This window comes from Alosa pseudoharengus, unplaced genomic scaffold (assembly GCF_046254945.1).
Source record: "Alosa pseudoharengus isolate Yale_2024_CS ecotype anadromous, Long Island Sound unplaced genomic scaffold, YU_APseudo_1.1 YU_APseudo_1.1_scf_9, whole genome shotgun sequence".
Taxonomy (NCBI): Eukaryota; Metazoa; Chordata; class Actinopteri; order Clupeiformes; family Clupeidae; genus Alosa; species Alosa pseudoharengus.
The window spans coordinates 18,189,924-18,212,987 of record NW_027468881.1 but is presented as its reverse complement, the minus strand read 5'-3'; the positions used below and the strand labels follow the sequence as shown (position 1 = coordinate 18,212,987).

Below are 23,064 nucleotides of genomic sequence, written 5' to 3'. Positions count from 1 at the left end.
GCCTAATGGGGTGTTACTGGGTTCCATATGTCTAACTACCTAATAAAATAAGTAAATCAGACCAGTTTGATTAAATAAAGGATTCCTTAATGGTTTATTAGCAACAGGATAAATTGAATGTACAGATAATAGTAATCACAATTTATATCCATTTTAAAAGCTGCTGTGGTACAATGATTTTCCACTAACAACAGTAGCTGCATTTCATTCATTTTAGTTGCCAAGTTGCCAAGGCTACTGTATACAAGACTGAGAGTAGTAGTGAGAACCAAATCAAATAAAATCTCACAACAATTTCGGGTGGGAGTTAAAAGGTGACAACTTATACCAATTGAGATACAAACCACACATTTGGTTAATTTGTACTACATTGATGACAAAATGGATAACAATGATCATTAAATATCAAGTCAATGTGTTACATGAGGAGGTGCCCTCTCAGGACTCTTAGAATCATCCTACATTTGTTCAGTGTGTTTCTTCTGGTGTATTTTCAGATATTCAAGAGTGGACAAATTCTTGCCACAATGGGTACAGTGATACAGCCTCTCTCCTGTGTGAGTGCGCTGGTGTCGCCTGAGATGAGATGGCCTGGTGAAACTCTGGCCACACTGAGCACAGGGGTACGGCCTCTCTCCTGTATGAATGCGCTGATGTTTCCTGAGATCGTTATGGCAAATGAAACTGTTGCCACAGTCAGCACAGTGGTACGGCCTCTGTTTTGTATGGGTGCGCTTATGTACATTGAGATTTCCCTTTGAAGTGAAACTTTTGTCACACAGAGTGCAGTGGTATGGCCTCTCACCTGTGTGAATGCGCTGATGTTCTTTGAGATGTGCCTCTTGTCGGAAACTATGGCCACACTGAGTGCAGTGGTACGGCTTTTCCCCGGTGTGCTGAAGCTGGTGTCGCTTGAGATTTCCCTTTTCAGTAAAACACTTACCACACAAGGCGCAGGAGTGTGGCCCCTCACCTGTGTGGACATCTTGATGCTTCCTAAGCTGAGACAGTAAGTGGAAGCTTTTACCACACACAGAACAGGAGTGATTTTTGGATTTCTCAGTCTCTGTGCTTGACATGGAGGGGGATGCTGAGGAGGATGAGAGAGGAGATGATCCTTTTCCTGTTCCAAAAAGGAATACATAGACAACCACAAATGAAAAGACAGGCCCCTGCGCACCTATAAATACCAACAACCTTCTTACATCATGTTATCCATACCTTGCAACATTAGATTACACAACCGTTTTAACAGAATAAAAACGAGAATGTGAAAGGAAAATGATTAAATAGTCTCATAGTAACCTACATTAAACTATACTAATGCATAAGGTTAATGTTAAAAAATAAGGTTAATAATAATTTACAAAGAATTGAATTATAGACCTAAAATATTAATATATGTAAACACTGTTTTCATACATATATTCATATATGTAATGTGATAGTTTGTCCTGATGTTTCTTATGAGATGACTGTTTTATGTTATTCTGTTCCTGTACTGTCCCAGAGTATATCTGTGTGTACAATCTGTACATGTGTTTAGGGGGAATATTGTGGTTTTGCAGTGTTTCACTGTTCTACATGGGTGCATCCCTTCGGTCAGTAGCTGCTGCAGTCTGCACCAGATGGCATAGAAGTGCATTGATATTGCAGTTGGGGGTGACAGTTAGTTTATTATTGTCATACTCCTCTCCATTTTGGGGTTTTAAATCAAAATGTCAAGTCTTACCCATGAGTAAAACAACTCTTTATTCATACAAATATACTATATTAAAATCCTAATTTTGTGCATCAGTGTGGAAGAGATGAGTGTATGTGTGTGGACTTAGAATCAACCTCTGCACTATGAAATGTCTGCTGTGGTCTCTGACTTAAAGCTCTCAGGCTCAGTGTGCATGTGTGTGTGCAGGTCACTACCTTCGAATAATAAGGTTCTATCTGACATTTTTGTCAAAATGGAGTTATTTACATATTTTTATTCTTTGAAAGTTTCTTAAGTTCAGATAAGTACATATTTGGACTTTATATCAAAAATAACTTGTTCCATTTACTATGTAACTCTATGGAATTCTAAAACTTTGAAGCTCAATCTCAGAACTACTCAAAACGCAGATAGAACCTTATTATTCTAAGGTAGCGATGTGCGCGAGTGTGTGTGTGTGATCTTACGGGTCTCAGGCTGTTCTCCATCTCTATTATCCTTCTTGTTCATCTTTCGCTGTTCTTGTGTTCTACAGCAGTCCTCCACTGATACATTCCTGAACTCCATTTCGGAGTTGGGGACTGGAGCCATGTTTGACTTTTCCTCCTGATCCTAAACATCATTGAAAAGGAGGACAAATACAAAATGTAAATACTGACTACTGAATATTTTTTGAGTTAAGAACATGTCAGGAAATGAGCCAGGCCAGACCCAAACCAGGGTCACCTTGGGCACTTGGACCCAAATGTAGTACGGGTGCTGTAGCCAGTTGCGTCATAGCGCCCGAGCATACTAGCTTCTGCTTCACTAAATATCTGGCCAGCATAGATTCTAAAGCATCTTGGCATTTTTAACATTACGTGAAAACGGTTTATTCTTCACATTTATTGTTTCGATACCGATACCAAGTCAAGAATGTAGATTTCTATATAATGGTGTTTTAAATTTTTATTTAATTTGGGGGCCCCCACCACTTTGACGTCATCAGTAATATTGACTATATTGCGATAATTCACACTTATATATAATATATTCAATATAGCCATCCTTGATTGGCCATCCTAGATTCTGCTTAACGAGGGTGACCAGATTTCTCGGTACTAAAACCGGGACACTTTGTGCATGACCATATTTAACGTGAACATGTGCGGGTCAGACAGAGACAGACATTTTTTCATTAAGCCCAAAACTTAGAGGGGGTTTGGGGGTGTCACTCCTGGGAACATTTCTTAAATATTGTTATGCAAATGCACAAATTCTGCACACTTTCAGTCAGAGAATAGGGCCTGCACTATGCTTAAAACATGCATGCATAGTCTATCTCCTAAACATTCCTCACCCGTTCTACAGACATGTATGAAAACAATCTCACAGCCATTAGGTTACTTTGAGAATGATTACTTTCTCTTCAGCATTGTCCTAACCGTTAAAACAAGGCAGATATGAAGAGGCATTGCAACAATGTTTACAGAGATACAAGTTGGCTGCAAAGATTACGCAGACTGTTATGATTGTGCGCACGTGTGTCAGTCAAACACATTATCAAAATCATACAGCGGATGCTTTAGTCTTTCTACATGGGTTTAGTTAATGATCGGACTCGGGCTATAATAAGACCACACTTTAATAGTGGTTGGTGTAAACCGGGACATTTTAGCGTCGGGACACACAACTCAAAATCGGGACTGTATTGGTTAAACCAGGACGTCTGGTCACCCTATGCTTGACCTTTCACACACATACACAAACGGACGGGAAAATTATAGCTTGTCATATTTTTATTTCATATATTTTGGAATTCATAACATTTATATGATTATAGTATTTTATGATCTGCATAAGTACTAGTAACTATAAATATTTATTCATTCAATACTTCATTGATTTTTAAACTATTACATTTAAGCATATCTTTAATGTGGTGTGTAGGTCTAATTCAGTGTATATTGGTGCTGTGGAATTGTCACTAAGATATACATGAGAGTAATCCCATAGCCTAGGTAGGTTAGCAACACAAAATTGAGAGATGCAAGTAAGCAAATCAACTTAACATTAGCCAATTATTATTTGTTGCTTTATGGCCACAAGATCACTTAAACTAGCAGCCATGTCTCAATGTTCATGGCATGACAGCTGCAGCTTGAAAGATGTGCATGTGTGTGTGAGGGGAGAAAAGACACGCAGGCCATGGAGGTACTAGAAGCATGCCTTGCGCACACACATCTTACTGCAAAATGACAGGGTACCCCCAGAATTGTCAGACCTAAATTTAAGACTTTTTAAGACCTTTTTAATACCACTTCAGATGAAATTTAATACCTACATCACACCCATTCGGATAGAATAAATAATATTAAAGGTAAGATTAAACCTCAAATAATTACTATTTTAATTACTAAGTGTTTGAACATGCCAACATGAACATGACAGCAGTGCAGTGGCAACGCAAAGATTTGTCGCGGTAGTAACGTGACTGAATGTCCTGCTTCATGGACAAATTTACACGAAATAGAACCTAGTTGATTTCAGGGATTAAAGTGAGAAAAAAACATTTTTCAGGCCATAAGTCATACGTTGTTCATATCTACCTAGAGATAGCACCCCTTCGCGACCTATTGGTTTTTAATGTACAAAAAGATGCAAACAGAAAAGTAAAGCACCAAATAAACACCAAAACGAGGCTACAGGGTACTCTTAAGTTACTATATAATTAATGCCACCTACAGGTGAATGCATAGAACATAACAATCCTATAGTTTGTCGTACCCTGTAGCCTCGTTTTAGCTGCCAATGGCCGCCATGTGAATAAGGCGAATTGAGAGTGTTCTTGATTGAGATTGAGTTTTCCTGATGAACAAAACAATATTTCAATACCATCCCTGACCATTGCTGATTAGCCATTGCTGTTCTTTTCTACTGCAGCGATATTGTAGCAAGGCTTTAACTTACACTCTTATTTAATTACTTCAGGCCAAAAGTGTTTACAGGGGAGATTTTTTTTCTTGTTAATATGCAATTCAACACTAAGTAAAATCTATAAAATCAAGTTGGCAAGACTTCACATTTCCTCATCAAAGTAACGAATCAGACCAGTCTAGATATTGTTCATATTTCCATTTGTTGCCTCATCCGCATCTAATGAAAACATGGTAATTTTGAGTTTTACAGACAACTCAGTTTTCCAATGAGCAGCAATACTGTGTGTGCTCATGCAGGTCTGCGCATCTGAAAACGACAATCTGGAGAGGGCGCTTTTGTCTTCAGCAACAGATTGTATAAGGTTGACAAGAGGTTGCGATATGGTGAGGGACAGGCCGTGTTGCGCTATGAAAGAACATGCGTAGCCTACTTAGCGCAAAAACGGTCAGCCATAGATAAACATACACAAATCATGACGCTAATATGCGAGGTTCTGGTAGGCCTACTGGTTATGGTTTTGTGCTATACATTAATAATAGCAAAGTTTTAAGTTGACTATTTTAATTGCATGGTTATTTTTTGTCAACATACGCTCACAAACTACTGTCGTTAAAAGTGAGGCCTAAGCAAAATAGGCTACAAGGCTGTCTGTGCGTCATAAACACGACTGACCCCCTTACTCAACATAAAATAATAATATCGCGAACTGTTAACACGCTCAGTCAAAACCTTCCGTCGCAAATTGTGAAAAACATTGTTGTACATGTCATAACAGACAGGAGGCATAGGCTACAGTTTATATTGCGTCGCTTTACACATAATGTTAGTTGCATTGATTAAAAACTGTAACAATAGGTAGTAATAGTACATCGGGTGGCATAGCAGGCTGTCTGTTCAAGTCATAGGTGACACCCAAAATGAATGACCTCCCCTGACAAGAGTTCGCGATAGTAAGAAATTGTCTAATTGATGCATGGAAAGAACACAGCCTCCGAATTCGTACATAGAGCTCACAATACACGGGTTTCCCGTTTACCAACAAAACTAGATGCGCGCGCAGCCGCGAGGCAGAAAACGCTTGGTGGCCGTCCACAACGTTATAAACTTAACCTAAATAGTCGGCTGCTGTAAGCTACAATCGGATTTTTTTGTATACCCCTGTTGTCTCAATGATAATAACATCTCATTTCAGACTATATTTCAAAGTTTGACGTTCATTTGGATTATTAATATAACATCGTATTTTGTCATTTTTGGCGAAGACATGCATTCCGTTAGGGATATTGAACATATTTAACATTCTCTAGCCATCGTGATTTCGAATTGGTGCAGTTTTCAGCACAAAAACTAATTTTATTCTTTTGCTCTTTTGCATTGCTCTTTTGCATTGCTCTATGCCAGTGTTTCTCAAAGTGTGGTCCGGGGACCACTGGTGGTCCGCTAGCCCAAGTGGTCCGCGAGCAGACATGGTAAAATATAATATAGATGAGTTGTTTGCAATATTGAACCAACTTGTATGTAAATCCAAACATTTTTGCAACACTGCCTATGTAAGCCATGCCAGTTTAAATCATATGAATTCTCTGACACAATAATACAATCAAAGTGGTTCAGTGAGTAGGCCTATTGTGTAATTTACTATTAAAGTAGGTCTAATTTATTTATTTATTTTTAGCTAGGTGGTCCGTGAGGCTTTTTTTATTGATTAAGTGGTCCTTGGTCTGAAAAAGTTTGAGAAACACTGCTCTATGCTGTTCTGTGGTGCTTTCTGCCTCTTGGTTGCGCACGCATGTTTTCGTGACGTTCCATAGAAATCCATAGAGCTCACAATAGCATATCCAAAAAAGTTAAACGGATTGGGCAACCTCATCAGCTGTCTCGATTGTGTCACTATAATCCAACTTTTAGACCGTCCTCCAGATGTGTTTTTTTTTTAAGCAACCACCCCAGGCCAATGAGACAAGCGTGTAGCTACAACAAAGCGAAACTCATGGCTGACGTATCTTTTTGAGCGATCTCTGATTGAGACACAGAAAGTTCTCAAGAACACTATTAGGTCTTTAAACATTTACAATCACACACATTCATTCATCGGACCTAATATTTGTAGTTGCCTTAAAAAAAGGAAAAGAAAAGGTGATAGACCCCCCCCCCTCCTATTTTTTTTCTCACCGGATCTGCATCGATCTCAAATATGACATTTCTAAAATCAAATTGACGGAAATCCGTCATACGACAGAGAATTTTAATCCTTGTGATTTACGAGGATATTAGACTAAATCTACTGATCATTTGAAAAATGAAGACCTCCGTGAAAAAATTCGAGACTTTGAGGTGAAATTCAATACTTTTTAAGGCCTTAATTTAGTAAAATGAAATTTAATACTTTTTAATACTTTTAAGACTCCGCGGGTACCCTGAATGACACGGTCATTCTTAAAAGTATCGATAGTAATAAAATTAGGCATTGTGACATTTTTAATGTCAGGGTGTTGCGATACTTTTGTAGTATCGGTGGACTGTGCAATACTACTGTGCACCACACACACCATGACCTGCATTCCAAACTCAGTACCTGCAGCAGTTCCGTTTTAATGTCTGCAGATGAAGAAATGGTCTCTTCTGTTCTGGGGTCAGTTCCCTCCACTTCAGGAGGAAAAAAAAGAATTTCATAACATATATATACATGCCAAAAAGTCCATCCAGAACATCAGAAACTCTTTTTGTATGACTGAGTGTGAGAGTAAGAGTGTGTGTGTGTGTGTGTGTCTTACAACTCCTTACCAGATTGCTTGTAATCTCCATACCAATACCAATCACTGCCCTCTTCTTTTTTAATCCCTGAGACTGGATCCTGAAAGTCAGACCAGACCAACAACTGAGATAGCTGACCATCAAACAAGACTACAAGACTACTGTAGCTGACTTTAAGCATTACTGGACAATTGGAATTTATTCATGAGTTGGGAAAGACGGGAAAATGATAGCTTATGTCATATTTCTATTTCATATATTTTGGAATTCATAACATTTATATGTTTATAGTATTTTATGATCTGCATAACTACTAGTAACTATAACTATTTATTCATTTGAATACTTCATTGATTTTTAAACTATTACATTTAAGCATATCTTTAATGTGGTGTGTACGTCTAATTCAGTGTATGGTGCTGTGGAATTGTCTAATTGAGTGCCTGTCACTAAGATATACATGAGAGTAATCCCATAGCCTAGGCAGGTTAGCAACACAAAATTGAGAGATGCAAGTAAGCAAATCAACTTAACATTAGCCAATTATTATTTGTTGCTATGTGGCCACAACATCACTTAAACTAGCAGCCATGTCTCAATGTTCTTGGCATAACAGCTGCAGCTTGAAAGATGCGCATGTGTGTGTGAGGGGAGAAAAGACACGCAGGCCATGGGGGTACTAGAAGCATGCCTTGCGCACACACATCTTACTGCAAAATGACACGGTCATTCTTAAAAGTATCGATAGTAATAAAATTAAGCATTGTGACATTTTTAATGTCAGGGTATTGCGATACTTTTGTAGTATCGGTGGACTGTGCAATACTACTGTGCACCACAAACACCATGACCTGCATTCCAAACTCAGTACCTGCAGCAGTTCCGTTTTAATGTCTGCAGATGAAGAAATTGTCTCTTCTGTCCTGGGGTCAGTTCCCTCCACTTCAGAAGGAAAACAAAGAATTTTATAACATATATATATATATATATACATGCCACAAAGTCCATCCAGAACATCAGAAACTCTTTTTGTATGACTGAGTGTGAGAGTAAGTGTGTGTGTGTGTTTGTTTGTGTGTCTTACAACTCCTTACCAGATTGCTTGTAATCTCCATACCAATCACTGCCCTCTTCTTTTTTAATCCCTGAGACTGGATCCTGAAAGTCAGACCAGACCAACAACTGAGATGGCTGACCATCAAACAAGACTACAAGACTACTGTAGCTGACTTTAAGCATTACTGGAAATTTGGAATTCATTCATGAGTCATTCCGTGTCAATTCAGATAAGGTTGAAACCTTGTCTACATCATGGGTCCTAAAACCAAGGCCTGTGAAATATTTCTGTGCAAAGCTTGAAATTCTTTTACAGCTTTTATGTGCCATGTTTGGGCATTAATATCTTGACAAATATTTTATCTAGCCTCCTCAAATTGTCTAGGGTGGAAGACCAACTCATAAAAAGCACTTGTTACTGTGGTTTGGTAAACATTGTGTAGACAAACTTTAAGGAAAATCAGAGTCGGTGCTGCAAGCATTTTCCTGGGTTTTATCTGATTTGACACAGAATGACTCATCGGATGGGACCCCTTGTTTATCTCCTTGTCAACTGATGATGTGACTTAAAAGCAGTCTGTACAACACTGACCCCCTGTTATTGTCACCAAAAGCAAAGATCCTTGATTACCAACGGATTCAACCCTCTCTGCCAAAAGGCTACAAGCAAAAGCTTGTTCCTCATACAAGTGCAGTGTTCAATGAGCTCAGCCCAGTTTGGTCATTGAAACTTAGTGGCTTTGCCTTGTTGTTTCAGACTGGTCCAATGATTACCCAGAAGGCTACGCCCATTAAGGTGCAACAACTGGAAACGAATATGTAGCTCCCAATCACCTGGCATGGGTTTATAACACCAGTGGTACTTGATTACTGATTATGGTCAGAATAACACAGCTATTTTTGTGAAGGGACAGTCAAATAAGTTGCAGAGAATACAGAAATCAGGCTAATGTTATTTTAGAAAAGTATAAATTAATAGAAGCATAAACAATTCTGCCCAGGCAAATTAATGTTTCTTACCTGTAATGCTTGTGTAATACATTGAGTGGCCTGCTCCACTTTGATGCAGGCTTGTTCATGCTTAATGTCCATGATGCTGATTAATCTCATCCACCTCCAGAAAACATAGACCTACACATACCAAGACAAGACAAAATGACAAAAAAGAAAAAACACTCGCACTGAACACAAATGTGGCTACAGTTGTCGAGTTTACACTGTCAGTTAAATGTGACCCATTTCCGATTTTTTGCTGTGGCACAAAAGTTCCAGGGCTCGTTCATATGTGGAAATAAATCAGATATGAGCCAATGAGAATGCAGTGTAACCGGACAGATCGGATATTCCTGTCATTTTCAACTTGCAAATCGTTGAAAATGCCCACAATATTTCACGTTTTCGCATTTACAATAGCCTACACAATGTTGCTTTCAGGTTCACGTGAATGCACGACGGCTTGAGTGGCAGAACGATGATGCAGGCCTAGCCTACCAAAATGAAAACAGAGATGGAAAAGCTGGTAGGCTCTCCACTCTCGTTTTTCGCCATAAAATAAAAGCGATAGCCTATTTTGCGGACTTCTCATACTTTGAAAACGAAAGTAAAAAAAAAACTAGTGACGTGGAAAATGAACCACTTCCTGAACCTCTCCAATCCATTTAGCACTCTGATGTCAAAGACCCGAAGGAGACCACCAAGACGAAAGATTGTCTGTTATAGCCTACAAATCACTGAACCACACATACAAAGGGAGATTTGGAAACTCTGGTATAGCAGAAAAGCAGAACTGTGCAGGCCTGCCCGTAAACGCAGCCTAAAAGACGTCAGGGGGAGAAGCTTCATACAGCTGTTTGACTGGTAGGCTACGTGGTCAGAAAACTATGGGACCACCACCAGCTGGGACCAGCTCAGAAGTGTCTCACTCTGTCTACTGGTCTTACCTGGGAACTTCCTAGTTTAGCACCGAGTTAGGCAGGAAAAAACAGTGCACCAAGTGGCGAGTATAATCAGAGAATGTCTACTGGTTACTTCCGGTTTCTGGACTGGTTGCAGTTCCTCCTCAGATTCCACTTGAGGGCGCTCGCAGGCGAGTGCAGAATGCATTGAGGTCTATGGAGCTTTACCCCTCAATATCCACTTTTCTTTGGATATACATTTTTGAGTTGCATTCGATAGGAGAAGCAAAGCTACATAAGTACACGTTCATTCAACTTTTGACCTATAACCCATCTTGAAGTTATACAAATACTGTCGGTGCCGTTTAAGTAGTATACTATAGACTATACTACTTAAACGGCACCGAAAATCAAAAAATCCAGTGAAAACTAGATGGCAGAAGTGTGTAGGCCAATCTGCCCAGCAGCTTTTTCTACTTTGTCACCTACAGAGTTTGACAGGTACGATCTTTCAAAACGCCATGTTATTTCCCATAGACATTTGACGACCGAAGGTTGGATGGATACGGAAGTTAGGAGGCGGGACTTATTCTGGAGAGGTCTATGGGACTTAATACGGAGTGGCCAGGCTCTCCGTAGACGGGCTCTGGTATCGTTTTCCTAGTTTAGCACCGTGTTAGGCAGAAGAAGAAAAAACCAAGTGGCGTGTATCTTAAAGTGTATATGTCAGGTTAAAAAACATTTTTGACAAATGAAGGGACATGAAGCAAGATAGTAGTGAGTAGGGTCCTAGTGATTTTTCTTGAAAAATCAACTTTAAATAGGCCTACAATAGAACAATATTTGATGACCTCATACGAGGGACTCCAGCAAAGTTGAGCATAGGGGAGAATGGGTTTTTTAACTGTTCTGTTTCTGTTACACTGATAAGGCCAAACATGTCCTCTATGACATACCAGTGGTTCATAAGCATGAGCCTGACTGGCAGGGACAAAGTAAAGACAAATAGGCTACACAATTTAGGTAAATCATGGCCATCAGTGAAAAATTGATTAGGGGTGTGAGTAGGATCGGATCACTATTAGTATGCATCATGGCTTCAAAATGGCAGTTGTGCCATTTTCCATCACACAGGCTTTCATATACAACAAGTTAAGTAGAATCAGTAAGCAAATTAATAGTCTGTCTATAGCTAACATTAGTTGATAAGCAGATGGATATATAAAGAGCAAATGTGTGGTAGCCCATATTATACACTGATGGTTTTATAGTCAGGTCTCTAAAGCAGGAAGCATACGTGGTTGGCTAAACACAAACTAATGAGTTGCTTACTGATTCTACTTAGTTTAGGCTATATATGTGATGGGAAGTGACACAACTGGCATTTTCAAGCATTGCTACTTACCCATATACTCTTCATCACATTTTAAGATCAATAATGGTTGCCAGTAAAGAAAAAATGTATCAGGATATTTTTATGTCAGGCAGGTAGACTCTAGCATGACATACTGGAATGAAGTCATGTTTTTGGCCTCATCAGTGTAAAAAAACCTACTGTATGATCCCTTATCCCATGTATTTTAATTGACCAACTTTGCTGGACTCCCTCTTATGAGGTCATCATTGTGTCTGGAATGTTTCCTGGAATGTTCATAAATTCAGTTATAAAAATAACTGTAAATATTGTTCTATTGTATTTAAAGTTGATTTTCAAGGAAAATCACTACTCACTACTATCTTCCTTCATTTGTGAAAAATGTTTTTAACCTGACATTTACACTTTAAACCTCCCTTGTGACATTAGCCACTAAGATCCTGGGCCCAGTTCCCCGAAAGCATCTTAAGCCTAAGAGCGTCGTAAAGTCCCTCTTACGAACGTCTTAAGATTTGCCGACTGTTTCCCGAAACCATCGTAGCTTAAGAGCGTCGTGAAAACACTCGTAGATCTACGAGTGCTCCAGAGTTGTCGTTACCGACTAAGAGCGTCTTAACAGTACTTCTCACTGAGGTCACCAACAGGACATACAGAGGAATTACAACTTAGAATACATAATCCAACTTACGTTCCCATTCTTTATTGTGTTTACCTGTGAACAGCATAGCCTACATTTAATGATCATAATAATGTGATGAAAAGCGGACAAAAATGCAATCAAGTTATGAAACGAGACGTTGCCAGAATAGTTTGCCATTATCTTTGCTAAGTGAGAGCTATATTTTATTAGGCCTATAAGGGTACAAACAGAGAAAGGAAACATGTGGTTTAGTCTGTAGGCCTACTGCATCAAAATCTAAGCCTACACATTTCCTCACTTTCTTACTCGACTTCTTTCTTATCTTCAAACGTGTTCTTAAGTGACAGTGAAAAAGTAGCCTATTGCATGGTGCAACAATCTAATCTTAAATAATTACAATTATTTATGTCTGTGTGTGGTATATAACCTACTTGGGATGCTTACATGCAGATGTCAAAGTGTTTCTATTTTCGTATTGATGTGAATTAATGTGTAGATCCGAAGCTTAACCAGTAGGCCTAGCTGTGACGTGCAGTCACCTGACATCACCATCAAATCAGAGGATATTTCAGAACTATTAACGTGGACAGCTCCCCTTAAGAGCATCTTAATAGCAGTGCACGCGCGTTCACGCTACGAGCATGTTCGGGAAACAGTCGGAAAAACCAAACGAACGATCGTAAGATGAATCGTAGAAAACCCTCTTAAGAGTGTGTCTCCGTCGTTATCGGGAAACTGGGCCCTGGCTTATTAATGATGGTCCGCTTCAACCATATCTGCAAGGCTACTAGTCTTGCCTACCTTCAGTCATCATCACTGATGCCACCTGGATATTTTTGGTCATTCCGGTTCCTTATTGCCACCTACTGTTTCGGGGATGAACCGCACGTAGATGAACTGGAGCATGAAAAATAAAAATAATTTTAAAAAAAGAACAATTATCATGCTTCCCTCCCCGTTTATGAATATGGAATTTTCCCAAGATTAAGAGCTGATTTATTTTAAAAATATCGTTTTTATTTTATTATTTTGAAAAGTGACATTGCACAACCACAAAGCACCACACATGGTTTCTAGTTCTATCCAAAAAAAAGTAAATGATCATAAAATAAAAAAAACAGTTTCAAACATACAACCACAAAACAAAACACATTTCAGATATATCATGATCTCTGTACCTTTTGAGCAGAGAGTTAGTGGGGTAAAATAAATGTATTATCTAAAAATACATTTCTTTGATGTTGTTATTTAGCACATATTTATTATGACCGCTGCTAGCGAAGCGGTCATATAGGGATTGTCAAAGTTGTTTTTTTTTTTTCTTCGTCATCTACTCCCTGATTTTTTGGTCAATGATACCCAGGACACCGAAACACCAGGGCACATGAAATTTAGTGGGTATGTAGCCCCACTAGACTTTTACGGACAATTTTCATTTGGTCCCCGGGGGCCACTACCCCCCCCCCCCCCCACCCCCTTATTTTAAAAGATGTGCCAGGCACGTGAAAAACTTCTAACTTTGTCTGAGCGTCATCAGATGTATCAGGCATATCTTTTAGCTGGGCAAGAATGCAGTAAGCTACTACAAGTGAAGGACAGCTGTGCGTTTTATCTCAACCTCTACAGTGACACTATTAAACATCAGAAAGCAATACCACAGTCACAACAGACATTCAATACAAGGGCACTGCATATTAAAAAGGACAGTTTCTTGTGTACAGAAATTATGAGTATATGGAGTTTGGTGAACTTCTAATCATCTTGATTCAGAATGACACATCTGTGTATGTTTTGATGGATATCCACAAAGGCTATCTGTATTCTGTGACAAAGGACAGTCTTGGGTTGTAGTGTATGAACATTAATGACCTGCCCGATTTCTATCCTTTGGTATCATACATTCTTGATGGATACCAAGTCATTCCATTAAAACACAGTATTGTGGCAAAATAAAGTGCAATGAAAGCTCATTTAATTCTCACTGTAAATAGTTTGACATTAATTTAAGTGTTAATAATGTGCAGGGCTCTACATTAACATTTTTTTTCCAGGAGCACTTGTGCGCCCAAGTTAAAAAATTTAGGAGCACAGACAAATATTTGGGCGCACAGTCACTTCTGTACTTGACTTACACATAATCTAACATTACACTGCAGCTAACAGTTAAATATGCCAGTGCACCAATTGCGAATATTAAGAATGACAACATTTAGGCTACAGGAAACAGGATTTTAAAGATCAGTGCCTACTTTATTTTCAGTCTGTTCTATTTTCCTACATTTTGTTAATGTAAAATAATATAATACATTGCCACATTTGCATTTAGCCTGTATATCAAGTATCCTGCCAAATTTATTTATTTGTGAATCCATCTGTAGCTAATCCAAATATGCCCATGGTGACCTATCTGACTGCATACTGCCTAATACTACTACTAAAACAGTAAATTTTCTCTTCCACAAAACCCAACATAGGCTATCAAGGATATATATATATATATATATTTTTTTTTTTTTTTTTTTTTTTTTTTTAATATCTGCATTGATGGGGGCAGTAGGCAAACGTTAGGTAGGCAAACTTTCGTTTTGCACTTCAGCTTGTAAACAAACAAGCATGCGTGGAAGCCTGGAGTTGTCAGTAGCGTTCTACCTTTGAATAAAATGGGAGTATTACGGGAGGCTACTTTTGTGCCTGTTCGCTACAGCTATATTTTGCATATTGCAGCCAATACGTCAACTGGGCTAAAAGGCATGTTACCTTTCCTTCTCTCACTGCATTCTCAGAATCTCATCCTGTTCCTCCTATATCCGATGAATTCGGTGGATAGAAGAACTAATTTCTTCAATCTTTGCATCTTGGCTGGCTAGGTCTAACTTTCCGCTTTTTCTGCGCGCTCTTGGATTTGATAGAAGCGACTACTAGCAAGTCACAACGTGAAACTGCTAACGTTAATGGGAGGTGTAGTTTTTATGCTGCATTCGCGACGTGATTCTATGGTTTGCACAGTAATGTTTCTCGATGTTGCGGTGTATTTTGTAGACAAACATTGACATGGTTAGAAGTCATTCGCACCAGTGCGCCTAAATATTTTTTTGCACTCGCGCGCCATCATTTTTACTCGCATGTGCGAGTGAAATGGCCGCACTGTAGAGACCTGAATATGTACTGTATATTTTTTCTGTTCTGTTTGATGGTGGCATGTCTTCTTCAGTGGAAATATGAGTGACTCAGAGCGAACCCTCCTTCAAGCAGTGAACAAAAACATCCTGGAAAAGCACTTGCAGTCCATTGGAGTCGAGACCTCTGAGGATCTACGCTTTGTATCAGAGGCTGATTTGATGACCGCATTAAGACCTGTACAGAAAGCTTATTTCTGTTTGGAAACAGAAATGTAAGTAAAAATACCACACAACACACAACTATTCAAAATCAAAAGCAGTCATGGACATTGTGTAATATTGTACAGTGTGATTCATAATCTTATTGTTTTGTCATTTAAAGACCAAACTCCCAAGAACAGCTCAGAACAGCTATCATCTGTGGAATCGCTGTCATCGCTCTCTCTTTCACCCAGAAGTTCAACATCAACCTCCTCCAGCAGCCCAGGACTTGACACACAGTGGGACGACAGCTTTGAAATTCCATGGAGTAAAATTCCTGAGGAAGTGATGCATTCTCTGGAGAGGGGGAAAAGACCAGGCCCAAAACTGAGGAGGCAAATGATCTGGATTGTTGTGACTGAGATGATGGAAAAATGCCCTCATGTAGGTAAAAAGCATTCAACTGACGTTGCAAAAAAATGGTGGCAAAATATCCCAGTTCTCTGGAAGATGTAATAGAGGGCTGCAAACAGAATTGAAAATGTGAGGCGCACTTCAACACCCAAAATAAGAAAAAGAAAACATCAGACTGATGTTTCAGACCACACAGACGAGATCCCATTAGAAGAGAGAGCGGCAATGCAGGACACTTATGGATGCATTAAATGGAATGTAAAATTCCTGCCCCTTGAAGAAACTCAAGAGAGCCAGCTCTATGTGGATCATGTGCCTCATGTTCGGGAACTACTACTGTTTTAACATCCATTATCCATCTGATCTGGCTTCAACCCCGGAGTTTCTTTAAAGGTGAGTAAACATGGCTTATTCATTTCTCAGACCTGGAGTCTGGCTCTGAGGTCCGGGATATTCCACCATTTGGGGAATTAAACTCATTTTCCACCTCCCCTTGAGTTTAAACAATTGTTTTTTTCTTTCTCAAGTTCATCCAGCCGTTCTCTGAGTCTGGCGATACCACTTTTAGCTCCAGCCTAGATCATTGAATCAGAGTAGACCATTAGCATCTCGCCTGCTAGCATCATGTTTAAAAGTGACTAAGATTTCCGGTAATTTTCCTATTTAAAACTTGTCTCTTCTCAAGTTAGAAAGTGTAATAAGACTAATAGAAAATGAATGCGATTTTCTAGGCTGATTTGACATGGAACTATACTCTCATTCAGGCGTAATAATCCAGTCACTAACCAATTTGTCTGCTGCAGCTCAACCTTGTTGTTGGAAGGTGCTGCATGATATCATTGGCACTAGCTAGCACACACAGACTGCTCTGAGCTTGGAGTTCATCTTTCACCAGTCATGATGGACCAGGATTGCTGGTCAGCAGGATGTAGTTGTAGAGAGCACATGGAAGAGGAGCATTTCATAAGAGCCATGGACCCTGACCAGGAAGGCAGGAAAATACCGTCCGTCCAGTCTCTTTTCAATCTGTGCACATCACAAACTCCAGACAACGCTTTGGTTAATCCATTACATGTATCGGTATCATCACTTTATCAGATTCTCTGTGCGTCTCCTGGATAACCCAGCAGCTCCTCCTCCGACAATTCCGTTCCGGCGTAACCTCAAGCACCTCTCAAGCGACCATTTTGCAACATTAGTAACATCTGCTTTACCTACTCCTAGCTCATCCTCGGCACTTGAGGTTAATGACGCTACAGAGACTCTCTGCTCTACACTGGCATCTTGTCTGAATGCAGCATGTCCAATACAGCAAGACCCACTCGCTCCTCGTCATCATGGCTAACAAACAGTATAGTCCGAGTACGGTGTTTCCGCTAGATTTTTTTTAACAGTGGGAGCAGGTCGTTGCAACTTCACTGACCCCAACTAGATCGGCACTTAACTTGGGCGTGTCATGTCGGTTTATGCATGTCGGTTTATGCAAATCATGTCGGTTTATGCTTTACAACATTAGGAAGATCAGACCTTATCTGACAGAGGATTCCGCACAACTTCTTGTTCAAACCATGGTCATCTCCAAGCTGAACTATTGTAATTCACTATTAGCTGGCTTACCCGCTTGTGTAAAATCATTACAGCCGATTCAGAATGCTGGAGCACGCCTTGTCTTCAATCAGCCAAAGAGGACACATGTAACTCCTCTCCTTGTTACTCTCCCAGTGTTTCCCACAGAATTTGATTGAATTTGTGGCGGGGTGGGGGGTGTTAAGATGGTCTTGGTAGTGTATAGGTCTAATTGAGTGCCTGTCACTTTAAGACGTTCGTGGGGGTGTGCAGTTCAGCCGAGCCCAACTTGTTGACGCGCCGCCTCTGTTCGAATGGCCGCGCCGCCTTCCCAAGGTGCATTGCGGAAGCGTAAACCACGCCTTGCCGCTCTCCATAGGAAATCAATGGGCTATGTGCAGCGCGGTGGGCTATGTGCAGCGCGGTGGGCTTTGCCGCGATAATGGACACGAGCCATCGCGGCCATTCAAACAGAGGCGGCGCGTCAAGAAGTTGGGCTCGGCTGAACTTTATGCAAATGAGAGCGGTTATGCAAATGAGAGCGGGTTAGCCAATGAAAGTACATCTTCGGTAAACAAGTTCTGTCCTTTGCTGTAGTCTTCCGGTCCGGAACAATAGCCTGCCAGAAATATTTGTTCCGCCTGATAATAGTGTAGGTTTTATGAAAATATATTAAGCTATATAGTGGCGAAGAACAAGTTTGCCACTGCATCCTATCAAAAAGACCTTGTTGGCGACTTGAACCAAGACAGAATGTGCTTTGGAGTAACATGTCAGTGATATTTGTGAGTGTTTCAATAAAATATATTAACAGTAGTAGGCTACCTCCACTTTAGTAGCCTACGTTAGCTGGCATTGTGTAATTACAAAAAATAAAACGTTACACCATACACTTTAGCCTATACAGCCCACAAGCGGCGACGGGAGAGAGGGCTAGGCGTCTGCAAGCGTCTATGCGCCGCAATAATGGACACGAGCAGTCAGGCGCCAGGCATCTTGTTACTCGGTTGGACCAAACTCATCCACATAGTATTCTTACAGGTCTGTTGTTCCACTTCGAACTCACCACATACATATGCTTACAGGCCTGTTGTTTGTCGAACTCAGCCACACTCGTTAAATTATTACTATTTACACTGCATCTTGTTCCCAGACCAAACTCAGCCACATAGTATGCTTACAGGTCTGTTGTTCCACATCGAACTCACCACATACATGCTTACAGGCATCTCGTTTGTTGAACTCAGCCTTTTATCACTGGCTAACGTTAACAACTCCTTCACATCCAGTTTAGCCAAACTATTTACCAGGCGTCAATTTGAAGAACACAGCATCATATACCAACAAAAAATGTCTTACTTTAAACGGTGGAAACGTCATTCGATGCCCAACTATTCTGCCCTACAAAGCCAAAGTGCAGTAACTGCATTTCGTGCTCTGAAAATGAGAACCAAAATAATTTTTTAGACTTGTAAAGTCTGCTGTTCAGACCCTGAAGGAATTTATTTTCTGTTCATTGTTTTTTGTGAGTGTTTCTACTTATCTCAGTAAGGAAAATAAATCAAGAGCCTATGTTGAGTACAAATATGTCTTCTGAAGGCTTAAACAGAGCCCAGCCAAAAACTCCAATAAAAAAATGTGTATCAACTTTGAGGGACAGCTATGACCATACAGGATTATCCAGACCAAATGTGACGATTTTGCTACATACTATTCCTATTTATGTACCAGCATGCAAAATTTGAGCCTCCTACATAGTTTAGTTCTTGCGCTGTGGGGGTGACAAAAAAAAGAGGCCGAACAAAATCTACACCCCCCTCCCCCTGTAAAACTGGCTGTATCTTGGAAAGTACTTACATAAGAGTAATTTTACAGTGCGTCTCCTGGGTAACATAGGTAAACCTGGTAATTTTTTCAGAATTTTTTGAGACCTAAGTGCGTGGGCCCTGGTTGAATTGACGTGGAATGACCCAATATTACCACATCTTTAGGCTACTTCAAACTGTGACATTTCAAAAGCCAACACACTTAAACCAACTTCCTTCAAACGTCGAAATGGGCACAACACATAGACACAACAAAAAAAACAGGTTTGCTCTCTAAGAACAAAACCAAGGCCTTATCTGGATTATCAAAGCAATTACAAATGTAATCCAGCTTCCTTACCACATCAGCCGTTCTGTTCCACTGGGGTTCGGGAGTCCCGTTGTCTGGAACACGAGGAGATTGGAGCCGTCTCAAGTCGGGTGCCTGATGCAAAACTGTTTCTTGCATCGTTGGCCTTCTCCCTGATTGCAGAAATTTGACCCTCTTCTTACGGTTATGTGAAGAACCTTGAAACGACGTCCTTACTCCAATTTCGCGTCCAGAGATGGGACCCTGCTCGCAGCGCCATAATGTGGTGAGAATTACAAATGACGTGGAAGCAAAACCGGACTGAGATGTTATGGGAAACGTTCCCAGGTTTATTACAAGCCGGCTCGGAGGAGGACATGAAACAAGTTGCCTCAAGTCACCTCCAGATTGTAGTTTCTCACAGCCTTATATTCAGTTAGCAGGGTCTTTGTCTCTGCCAGTGGAAAAGTTCAGACATGCCCCGGACATATGCGTGCTTAATTGGCGGCTACCACCAATGGTGAAGTCTGGCATAAGACAAATGCTGGGCTGTTGTACATGACAAAAGACTTGATTTGCAAATGGTCTAGGCGGGTCTTCACCAAGTACAGCAGTTAATGCAAATATAAGGGAGACAGGCTGATGAAGTTAAAATTACATATTGTATACAGTATGTTCTTACAAATATTTTTTACTACAAGGGAACCCTTGCCATTGTTACTTCGGTAAAGTTAGACAGAAATTGGCAGATTCGCAAGATTCGCGTTTTGCGGTTCAATAAATCATAGGAGAAACGTTTTCATTGCATAATAGAGAGCTCTGTCTAACCGTAGTAAGGTAGACAACAAGGGTGAGTCCGTTTTTCCTGTAATTGTGTAGTGTGTTGATAGGGAACCACTAGCTGTGTGCTATGATTTTGGAAGCACTAGGCTCAATAACAGTGAAGCTTTTTAAATATTTGTATCCACTTTTGGTTTTGCACTTTGTAGACGGTCCCTAGACGCTTGGCTGAAAGCAGAATGCTCACAGGGATGCGTTTTATTTATCCTGTACACTGTTCTTTCGAATGAAAACCAGCTTGTTGTCTACCCTACTGCGGTTAGAGCTCTCTATCGTGAAATTGAAACATTTCTCCTATGATTTATTGAACCGCAAAACGCGAATCTTGCGAATCTGCCAATTTCTGTCTAACTTTACCGAAGTTGCCAACTTAACACTGTTAAAGGGCTGCTGATGTGTGGATGCAATTCATAAAGTTTTCTATGTAGTTAGTTAAGATAAAGGTTCGTACTTCGCCTTGGGACAAGCACTTTTGAGTCATGGAAATTTTTGGAAAACAATTTTCCATTTACATCGGGATTTTGTAAATATTCAGTGTCAGAGTCAATAAAATGAGCCCTGCAGTAACGAAATTGACAAGCAGCTGTAGGTAGCCTATGCTAAACTCGACATCCAAACAGTATTCTAACGTTAGCTTTGAGATACTGCTTGATTGCATAACTTAAAGGGTTGCTTTTTCTCTACGAAACTCCCCCTCGCTCGGTCTGAGCTCTTTTCCTTTTCTTTGCGTCTTCCGTCAAGGGTTTTCGCTGCTTCTTCGCTGGCGCTGCCATTAGGCCCTATGCACACGTTTGCAACAATCTCTAGCGTTTCGTTGCCTCTGTGCTGTAAACTGATCCTGCTTCGGTCGGCAGGTAGGATACACCGAACTTGCAAGTGGGATTCTTCCTACAGGCAGTAGGGGCGGGCGAGAGAGTCTTCATTCGCCCTGTAATGAGTCATTTAACCATATACCAACTTACGAAGATGAGTAATTAACACGAAAACGTTGCCTGGTGTCCTAGCATTGTCACGATGCTAAGCGGACTTAGCAATTTAGCCCGTCATCTTCTATGCAATGCTTCTACAGTGTTGGGGAGTAACAGAATACATGTACCGGCGTTATTCAGAATACAAATTATGAGTAACTGTATTCCGATACAGTTACAAGTTAAATAGTTGGTATTTAGAATACAGTTACATTGTTGAAATCAATGGATTACATGACGATACTTCTCTGTTTCATACGTATATTCACTCTCAAAATAAATTAAGGCATCTCTATTTCCCAGAAGCTCCTGAAAGCAATCTATGATGAAATTGTTTACATGTTTAAATCCAAGCCCCGCCGTCTTGCACTAGCCTCAAAACGCAGCCAGCGCGCATTATGGACGCGTCATCGGAGACCCTGAAATGACTGTTTGCACAGCAAATTAGGAGTAAAGTAAGTGGAGGTAACTCCTGTTCCTCACTGATCGTGGTTCCTGATGCCTGTTCAAAGGATATTTTCCCAAGTATTAATAGCTCAGGCTACTTCGGCCAATCGGTTACACAGTTTGCTAAGCAATAAACAAGCCTAGTTCACGTGTTGATTTAGACCTACAATAAAAACCAATCTCTAAAATAGGCACTGCATTCTAAGTTTTTTATTCTAACTTAAAATAGCTTTATGGATTATTATTTTTTCTAATTTGATCTACATTTACGTTTTAAAATTAATTATATGGTGCAGCCTCAGAAGAATTATTCTTGCGAGTAGCATATTTTAACGTGCGGTTTTTGATTGTCATTACGTGATCACGTTCATTTTGAGAGCACTGATATAGGCTACAGTAGCCCATAGTGTTTACATTTACAGGTCATTTGCGTTCCACCTGTCATATGCGCCCCTCACTTGTACTGGGTTGATGCCACCGAAAAATCTCACAGGCACACCTTAATTATAATTTCTGGCTACGCCCTTAAAGTAGCCTATTTATTTTGTTTGTTTTAATTAGCCTAGTCGCCTGCTGTAGTTTTTAGTCGCCTGCTGTAGTTTTAGTGGTCACCTTGCTATTTTAAAGTTGTATCAGGTAGCTTAGTTGACTTTACATTCTCCATGTGGGCCTAACACTTCAGCCATTTGGAACAGAAGAACACACCAGAATACACAAACACATAAACACACCTGGGGGTCGTTTCTAAAAAGCATCGTTTGCGTCGCAACCTTGGTAGTTCGCTCCATCGTTCTTGGATTTGGTGTTTCTAGAAAGGGTAGTTCGAACTCTCAATCGCAAACAAGGACGCAAAGTTTGGTCGTTTAAACTACTGCCCCAGTCGCACTTGTGTCGTTCCTTGGTAGTTCCTGTTGGTGTCCGGAGCGCCTAACCAAAAATCACAACCGCCTAACCAAAATTTGCGAAGTGGATGTTTATCTCGTGACTTAATGATTTATCTATCCTGTAGCTTAATTTCGATTAAGACACTGCTCCCCTACTTGGCTCATT

At 40.2% G+C, this 23,064-nt stretch overlaps 1 protein-coding gene across 3 annotated transcripts; it reads right to left on the bottom strand.

The window, feature by feature from the left end:
* Positions 1-65: 65 nt before the first annotated feature.
* LOC143114865 (uncharacterized) lies at positions 66-10,628 on the bottom strand. 3 transcript variants are annotated; one of them, XM_076276687.1, is made up of 8 exons: positions 10,375-10,628; positions 9,455-9,565; positions 8,473-8,536; positions 8,250-8,320; positions 7,409-7,478; positions 7,200-7,270; positions 2,173-2,317; positions 66-1,123 (listed from the first exon to the last, which is right to left on the bottom strand). In XM_076276687.1, the coding sequence occupies exons 2-8, from the start codon at positions 9,542-9,544 to the stop codon at positions 459-461; spliced, it is 1,176 nt and encodes a 391-aa protein (XP_076132802.1). In that variant the 5' UTR covers positions 9,545-9,565; positions 10,375-10,628; the 3' UTR covers positions 66-458. The 3 variants fall into 3 exon arrangements, with proteins under 3 accessions (XP_076132802.1, XP_076132803.1, XP_076132801.1); XM_076276688.1 differs by lacking the exon at positions 10,375-10,628 and adding an exon at positions 9,853-10,345; XM_076276686.1 differs by lacking the exon at positions 10,375-10,628 and having other exon boundaries at positions 9,455-10,344.
* Between the last annotated feature and the right edge of the window lie 12,436 nt (positions 10,629-23,064).